The sequence below is a fragment of the Rhea pennata genome, chromosome 4 (genome assembly GCF_028389875.1).
Source record: "Rhea pennata isolate bPtePen1 chromosome 4, bPtePen1.pri, whole genome shotgun sequence".
Taxonomy (NCBI): domain Eukaryota; kingdom Metazoa; phylum Chordata; class Aves; order Rheiformes; family Rheidae; genus Rhea; species Rhea pennata.
In genome coordinates, this window is record NC_084666.1 from 76,114,294 (window position 1) to 76,123,520 (window position 9,227).

The 9,227-nt window shown below is 44.5% G+C and overlaps 1 protein-coding gene across 2 annotated transcripts in view; it reads right to left on the reverse strand.

The window, feature by feature from the left end:
• The window catches only part of BMP2K (BMP2 inducible kinase), a 68,232-nt gene extending 63,265 nt beyond the window's left edge, over positions 1 to 4,967 (reverse strand). For both annotated transcript variants that reach the window (XM_062574352.1, XM_062574351.1), the window contains exon 1: positions 4,724 to 4,967. In XM_062574352.1, the coding sequence (XP_062430336.1) occupies positions 4,724 to 4,898 (175 nt within the window). In that variant the 5' untranslated portion in view covers positions 4,899 to 4,967. The remainder of the gene's footprint in view (positions 1 to 4,723) is intronic.
• Between the last annotated feature and the right edge of the window lie 4,260 nt (positions 4,968 to 9,227).

Genomic DNA, 9,227 nt, shown 5'->3' on the forward strand with positions numbered 1-9,227 from the left:
CCCAGCTCCTTCCACGCGAGTCTCAAGCATCTCACTTCCCCCTTCATGAGCAATACACTTAGGATGGGAGAATTAGGGTGGCAACAACTGTACTTCACTCATGACAGCAGATTAGTGCTTTGTCCAGAAACAGCCAATACGGTCCTTTCTCAAAAGCCAAAATTTTTAGGAGAAAAAACACCTTCTTGCACTATAATCATATAACACTGTGGTGTTCCTCATACATAACTAGGGTAAACACTTGAATCATAGGCAAACAGTAATTACGGGATAATCCTGGGAACTCCAGTTCACTCTATCTGTGGCAAGATTAGCCCTCCCAATATGGGACAAAAATGACTTATTTCTTGTTTCTAGCACACTACTTGTTTTTCTTCAAGGATCTTCACTGAAAAAGGTACTTAATACTGCCTACTAACCATATTGTGTTTTTATTACAAAATAAGAGCATCCTTATCAGAAGATGCGAACTCCAAGCCTGATATGTTCTCTAAAAAGTATAAACTGCAAATGCTGCAAGATCTGTGTTCTAACACTTCCCTCTTCTACTTAGGGGACTGAATCCCAGCTCATTGTTTTAAAGGGCTTTTAGCTTAAAGAACAAGGAGAGGGCTTCCAAAGGGACAAGCGTTTAGTGTCTCTACAGGCTGGTCCCCTAAGTTCAGAAGTGACTACTGCATGACATGGAGTTAGCCTATTTTTCTTTGGGGCTGAAAATAGCCTAATTAAGAAATCAGGAAGTGTCCAACTAGGGTACTAATTGTCCTGGATAGCAGAACAACAGCCAGCCTGAAGGATCCATTGAAATTCTGGTACTCGAAATACCAGTTTAAAGACATGGAAGACACTGAACAAAAATAAATTAGCTACACCACAGGAAAAAAAATGCTACACGAGATTTTTTTAAGATGCAATTTCATATTCCCCATGATTGCTTTAATCAATTCTAAATAGGATACACAATAAAAGTAATGCTATGTGTATCCTTCCATGCCCACTAAAGAGCTCTCAAACTGGGCGCGTAACTAACTCGAGAATTTATCGCACATTTTAGGTACAGATCATCTGTTTCACACCCTCCCCTTTCTTCTAAAGCCATAAGCCCCTATTTGTTTTAGCTATGTTCAGTAAAAACATACTTAACTACGTACTAAGTTTGGACACATCAGCTAGCATGCCCACTTCTGTCTGCTAAATCCAGCAGTACAAAAATTCCTTCAAATTTGGTGAAATCTTTACTCTACTTAAACTCCTCTAAGCCCCCCAAGCAATCAAGACCACAAGATAACTGAATCCCGATTTCAAAATATCTTCCAACGCCTACCCTTGCAGTCTCCAGAAAAATCAGTTCAATGCGGTTCCCCTTTAATAATTCATATCTGTTTAAGTCAATCCAAAAAAAGTAATACTACCCTCATTTAAAGATACAATGTGAAATATTTTTTGTTTATGTCAGGAAGAGGTCAAAGTTGTTTATTTTTACTTTCAATTTCATTCTTCACAATATTAATTGTTTTGCATTTGACATCTGAAATTGGTTTAAAAAGATGTTTCACCCATTTTCATGTCCAACATGCTGCAATGTCTGAAATAGAAAGACTTTGTTTATCTTCTTTTCAACATTGAAGTTACTATAACTAAAAGAGTTAGCTCAGGGCCTAGCACACCACTGACAACTTTGAAAGGACAGACTTCTCTGTCTTTTTGTCAGCTTTAATTTTCCAAACCTTGGTTTCATTGCATTCACTTGTACAAGAAAAAAAAACAAGGCCTTCACTCCACATATGTCAGTCACTATCCTGCAGTCATTATGCTACATACTTTTATCAGCCTCTTGCTGTTTCCATCTCCTGCAATGAAATAGTTGACAACTCATTTTCTCCATCAAGCCTTGCCCTAATTGATTTTTACCCATCTCTGAATAATAAACCTTAGAAACAAACTCCATCCAACAATATACCGACCCTTGTGTTAAGGCAAAGAAAAATTGTGTTTAAACACAAACAAAAAACAGTAAGAGCCTAGTAATTGTACAGGTTCAGCTTTTACTTACTTGTATTATACAAAAAGATGCAGTTGCATTAGATAATATTATATAAATTATTTCTGCAAAAAAACTAGATTATAATGCTACAAAGCTTTGCCTTCAAAACGCTGCAATAAGAAAAAAATACTGTCAAAGACTACAGAAGTGTTTTGAGGGCAACATCTGTATCAACATGGGACATCTACCAAAGGTTCACAACTGTAGGACTTAAGCCTTTTGACATCAGTACTGCAACTTTGAGAGCTTAAGTCACTTGCAAGACCAGGACCTAGCTTTCTAAGACAATTCAAAAGCAAGATAAGGAACAGGTACCTGTGCTTGCTAGAGGGCAGGGAGCGGAACAGTAACTGGCTGACTGACATAAACCATTTCCCCCCATCCCCTCCCCAAATGCTAATGATCCAGCTACTGAACAAGCACATCCATACCACACCACTGCTAACAGAATACTGTGCATCTATACCATAACGGGCTCGTCATTAAATTGGTCGCTTTCATAAACTTACTAAAAATGCTCTGGGTTACACAACCTCAAACTCTGATACAAACCTCTTAAAATAATAACTTATACGCGCTATTTTGACAGCACTGAATACAAAGAGAACTGTCAAACAAGACTACATCACTCAGAAAAAAATGGTTTTCCGTGAAGGAAAACTACCTTAGGCAGAGACACTACGAAAAATGGTGTGGGGGGAGGGGAGGGGTTAAAGAAGGGGGATTATTAAGGAACGGTATCATTAATATTGGTATTTGATAGTAACATTAAATACTAATATTACTTAACATTAATTGTTACTAAGCACAGGGGAAAACTGACTGTCAAGAAATAGTACCTAGATAAGACTCCTATTCATTATCAACTATTGTGGTCTCGGAAGAGCACAAGAGTCCCGTTAAATAACTTAGTCATAGTGACCTTGCTATCAGTCACTTCTGCTGCCCCCTTCCCACACAGTTTCTCAACAGTCAGAAAAGTTACCAGACTAATTTTTCCCCTATGTTCCCTGCCTTCTTAACTACTACCACCGTAGCTATGTGGTTGTCAACTGTTATTTTATTGTAAGTCTTTTTAGGTCGTCACTACTGAATAGCTCTGGTGTTGGCTTTGCAGACTTTTCCCAGGATACAGTAGACATACACTGTCCTTACTCTTACTAGTTTCATTCAGTCATTCGTAGTTAAGATACTAATAAAAGCCATTGAAAACTAGCTATTTCTGCCTTCAAAGGCGGCAAGGTAACTTGCACAATAGTCAGCTGTCAAATTTGTTTCCACAAGCTAAAGAAAGAACAAAAAAAGGCATCAATAATAATTCTTCATACAGCATTTCATGAAAAACCCCTTTTAATAATACACTAACCCAAATAAAGCAATATGCAATTTTCCTGTTTTCTACTACATGTAGGGTTTTTTGTGTTATCCCGTCTGCTTGTTCGGATGCCTATTTTCATAACTTATCCAGAAGCCTTTACCCTCTAACCAGCCCTGCAGAGAAAAGACGCTTCTGTCAGATCACAGTGACTTTAAAGGCACAAGGACTACTCACGTAGTCAGCTGCTTACCCGGGGCTGCCTTACACCAAGCTTTCAGAAGTCAAAGCCAAAATCCTCCATCCTAAATATTAAGCATCAGTTTTACTTTATTCCGTAAGCCTCTTCAAGATAGCAATGGAAGATGAAGTACCATCCTTTCGTTTTCCTTTTTTAATATTAACTGTGTCTATATGTACCTGTTAAAGCTGCTGATGGGAACTAAATTTTCATCAGGGAATACACATAAGCAGTATAAGTTTACCATACACTTAGGCATAAATTCATCCGAGTAACTCACAAAAACATATATATGACAAAGCTAAATTATTTTAGCTACAACATCTAAAGTACACTGCAGTGCTCCTACAAAATTCAATGTCTACCAAACATACAGGACCGGCCCTGTGTTCAGTGACCTAGGAAGTGAATTAAGCAATGTCTGCTGCCACTAACTCGGGGAGATCAGCCCGACGCTGTCACCCCTCCCTCCCCCGGAAAACCCAAATACACCCGTCACCAGGACACCCCATGACACAGGCTCTGCTGAAGCTGTACAGCTAACAAAGACTAAGCAATTCTACAACTACCTTAACTCCTGTTAAGGAGTAAGACCAAATGAAGGCCCAACACCACAAAGCGCATCGAGGATAGGAATCAGAAGTCTTACGCACGCTTCAACGGATTGTTATTTACAGCAAAAGTTGTGAGCACGCCAAGCTCACTCGTGACCCAAATCTGCTAGGTTCCAAGAGAAAAAAAAAAAAGAAAAAAAAAAGAAAAGGAAAGAAAGAAAATGGAGTTCACGTTTTTTAGCGGCCAAAGCCCTCCGCAGGGCTGGAAGTCCCCGTTCTCAGGCCGGGGTGGCCGGGCACAGCGTCTCTCACGCCCCGCCGGGTCAGCAGCCCCACGCCGCGCTCCGGGGTTGCCTGACGCGGGCCGACACGCCGGGCAACTCCGCGAGCCGCCTAAGGAGCCCCGCGCACCGGCCACCGCCAGGGACGACAACGACGGACAAAAACCCCTTAAAGCGGCTTAGCGCGGCCAGTAGCTATTTAGGGCCCGAAAGGGCGAGCCGGCGGCGGGCAGGCGCGGGCGGGGGCTGAGCCTCCCGCAGCCGCGCCCGGCGCCCCCGGCCCCTCACCTTCGGCCAGCAGCTCCTCGGCGGTGACCTGGTACCGTCCCACGGCGAACACCTTGCCCAGGGCGACGCCGCCAGAGCCGCCGCCGGAGCCGCCGCACACCGTCCCTCCCCCGCCGCCGCCGCCACCGCCGCCACCGCTCCCGTCGGACTTGGGCATCCGAGAAAACTTCTTCATGGCGAGCGGCGCCCCGCCGGGCCCGCGGCACGGGGCGCAGGCGGCTGCCCACGAAGGAGCCCCCCGGGCGGGCGGGCGGGCGCGCGGCCGGCGGCGACCGTTGCCCAACGGCTGCCGGAGGGTGCGCGTGGGGGCGGGGCGGGGCGGGGAGCGGACTGCCCCGGTTCACATGCCGGCCGCGGCCCCCGCCCCGCGGCTCCTCACCCGCCCGCCCGCCACCGCCGCCAGCTCCCGGCGCCCGCAGCGGGAGGCGGAGGGGAAGGAGGAGGAAGAAGAAAAGGGGCGGGCGAAACCCCGCCGCGGGGCCCGGGCAGGCGCCGAGGGCCGCGCTGCCCCGCGGACGCGGCTCGGACTTCGCTCCCAGCGCGCGCGCGCAGCCGCCGCCGCCGCCGCCGCGCGCCCGGGCGGGGCGGGGCTGGGTGGGAGCGCGGCGGTGGGGGGGGGAGAAGGGGAGAGCCGCGCGCGCGCGCTCGCGCGCTACCCAGAACCGCCGCCTCGCCAGTGTGCGGCCGCGCGGCGCACGCGCAGTCCCCGCTCCCCGCCCCGCCCCTTACCCAGCCGCCTGGCCGGAAGTGAGGTTGTCAGGCCCGCGCGAGCACGTGGCGGGGAGGGAAGGGGAGGGGGGAGCGAGGTGCCTCGCGCTGCTCCCCCACCCCCACCCCCCCACCGGGCCTCGTGGCGGCCTTAGGACTTCGGCGACCGTTAGGGTTCCAACGGCCGCGCCCGCCTCGCGCGCGCCGCCCTCGCTGCGCTGAGGCGACCCCGCCCGCTTCGAGGCGTTGAGCGGGGGGCGTCCGCTCGACCGCTCCGCCCAGGGAGGTGATTCGGCCTGGCAGGAAGCCTGGAGTTGTCGCAGAGCTGTAGCAACAACGACGACAACAGCAAAGCACGCGTGGGGCAAACACTGTTGGCCTCGGCCACCTCCATTGCTTTGCTGACACCACCCAGTGCGTTCAGAGGCAGCAGGTGCTCTGTGGAAGGGTGGCTGTGGAGAAGTTTAGCTTCGGGCAGTGACGGGAAGGTGTTTTAGAGCACTGCAGTGGTAAAAATGGCCCTGAACACCCTGATCAGGCCACCTGAGGCTCCTGCAGACTCTGAGGTCCTTAGACTGCATCTGGTGGGAAGCTAAGAACTGCAAAAAGCAACTCTACTGACATCAAGGTGTGTGTAAATTTACAATAGGGAGGCATCATATATGCACTAGTTTAGGAGTTAACTGACTGAAAAATAGTGGCAGAAAACCATGAATCTGGACAGAGGAATGTCAGCTGTGCATTCCCCACGGTGAAATGTACCCTCCCTGGACATAGTTCCCTACAGATACTGAGGAGGCATGCCTGGGAACTTTCCAAAATGACACTTACTTCACCAGTGAAATGTACAGGAAAGAAAGACATTTGCTGAACCACAAGAAGTGCAGTCTTCACAGTCCCTCGTCAAATCTGGGGGCTTTTTTGGAAAGATACAGAGCCATCGCAGCCAGGGCACTGGTGACTGAAAGGTATGTTGTTAGCGCCATGCTGCTAGATGTCAAGGTGGCCATTAAGGCAATATTTGGCACAGTTCCCTAGAAGCATAATTTGGGAAATACGTTGCATTTCCAAATAATTTAATAATCCAAATTTCCAGTTGAAATTAACATTCAGATTGAAACCAAACTTAAAACTATCCAAAATGTCAAAAAGACATCCAGTTTTAGTACTAAAACTAAGCAATTCTGATCATCCAAAAATTATGAGAGATAAGAGGTATTCAAAAGGTAGCTTGGTTACAGGCCTGTTTTTCTTGGGTATTCTTCTCTATGCGTATGCAAACAATGTATTCATGTGTCTTTTTTTCCACTTAGAAGATGAAATCGTACAATAAAAACAGTTTTTTTATTTTTGTTGGGATATGGGAGCTACAGTTAATCTCTCGTATGACTAAATGAAGCCACATTTTGGCATCTCTAATGTGGATTTGAAAATGTAGCCTGTCCAAATTAAGTTCTAGATTTAAAATGGACAGCAATAGCAGTCATCAAGTCAGTAAAACCTGTGAAGAAGTCAGAAGCTTGAAATTTTTGAGTTAATATTTCAATAATCAAATTACCTTTGACTTAATAGTACTGCCGTACTCCAGGTTGGTAACAAAATGACAATGTTTTTCTATTGAAGTGACAAGTTGTCATATGGTGAAGGCACAGATAAAGCTATTTGCATTAGTAGTCCCCTTTCTGCAGTCATTCTCCTCCTTGCAGTAACTGGAGATCATTTTTTCAGGAGCATATGGAGATACTAATTCATAGTTTTCCTTAGAAGAGAGGTATTTTGACTGCACATGAAAGGAACGGAGTACTGTGAGGAAAATGGTATGATCAGCAGCATTTTCTTAATGAGGACATTCTTACAGTGCTCTATACAGTGTTATGCCTGAGCTTCTTAGAAATATGCTTTTAATTATATCTTTGAAAAGAAAATGGAGCTAGGTTAAAAGCACATAAACTTACTGAGAGCAAGCAATAAAATTTTGCTTGTCCTCGACTAAAAAAGAATGTATTTTGTAAAAGTTGCTGCAAGAGTGTAGCGTTGGATTTTTGGTTAGTAGGTTAATTTTTACTTGTTTGGGGGCTCCCTCTCCCCATCGATTTTTGTGCTTCTTAAGGTGAAAGATGAAATTATTTCTTGAGTTATTTATAGGTCAGACAAAATAAGCACTCTCATTACACTGTGATTACTAATCTCTGTCTTCACATACTAGATGTGGAGGGCAGCTACTTAGGCACAGCTAGCAAATAAATGTATCGCAAATGCCCATGGAGTTGTGGTAATTAGGAGACACATAGATGGCCACAGAAATGGCTAGTCCCTTGTGAGTAATCTTGAAGAACCACACAACAGCTAACATAATGTTCTACAGCCCATTTGCTTGCTGAATAGTCTGCCTTTTTGTATCAAATGCCAACATGGTGTGAGGAGGTTTCATGTTAAGGATTCCCTTCTATTAAGTGTAGGTCAATAAGGTGTGTAGACTAGTTTGACAAATCACTTAATGGGCCCAATCTTCCAAGCACGTAAATGAGAGCTAGATTTTGCATATGCGAGTAGGCTCACTGAATTTGATGGAATTATTCACCTGTATGGAACTACATTTTGATATATCTAGATGGTGTATTAATTTCAAGAAAGGAAGAGTTTTGAGATGTCTTCACTCAGTGTGTGAAACCCAAAGGAAACTTATTCTCTCTTACTGAAAACGAACCCCCTCATTTGGTTCAGGCAAAGTAAGGATGCCTGGGTCTTATACACATGGAAGGAGCGCACTAACAACAGCCCATATCTTGCAAGATATGCTTGACACAGTTCAAGTATCCCAAACAGGCCAGAAAGGTCTTCACATTATTTCCCAAAAGAAACAGAAAACAGATTTTAAAACCTTGAAAGTAGCAACAAACGTAGTTGTTTTCTAGGTGGATGCAAAACACTGAGTGGTATGAGGAAAAATCCAGTGACAACAAACAGAGAATCAGAATTACAAATCCCAAGGTGAGGAAAGAGAAAAAACAAGAGGGAGGATACTACGGAAGCTGGTTCAAAGCAGTTATCATTATTTTTATTTTTTTCTTCACTATATAATGGTTCTTTCTTAGACCTTCAATTCTAAGTATTATCCAAACATAGGAGATACTCAGCTCTCATTACCAAAGAAAGAGCAGTAAAGGTCAGTTTCTGCTTTTTATGGCTGTGAATCAATGGTGAACTTTTACTGCACTAAAATAGGAAAGAAAGCAAAGAAAGTCCTGATGACATGTTTTGTATGTTTCCATCACAATACTGGAGAGTCTTATTTCATTCTTTCTTTCATTGCCTGGGGTCTAAAATTCTGAGACTTTTTTCACTTTTTTTTTCCAAATTGTAGAGTGGCAGATCCATAATGGAATGTAAATGATTCCAGTTACTGCCTTTATGCAGCACATAATACCCATTTTGAACTTTCTTTCACAGCTAGTTCCACAAAACAAACCTCAAATTTTTATTCTTTTAATACAACAGAAGCTGTATTCTCAGAGGCAAGATAGTGAGACTCACAGATTGACAGATAATGCATTTGTGGCTTTATTAATACAGTGCTGAATCAGAGTGCTTGAAATCTGCTCCTGACCCTTTGCTGTTAGGTAGCCTTAAGCCTTAAGCTTTACCTCAATATATCAAAAATTTTTCATGCATCTCTCCCTACTCTTAACTCTTTTCTTCATGTGGTGCATAAATTGATTTCAAATCAATCTCATGAGGAAAAAACCCCCAGCTTCCTGCAAAAATGTTGAATATCCTGTATGGAAAATAGTTGTTA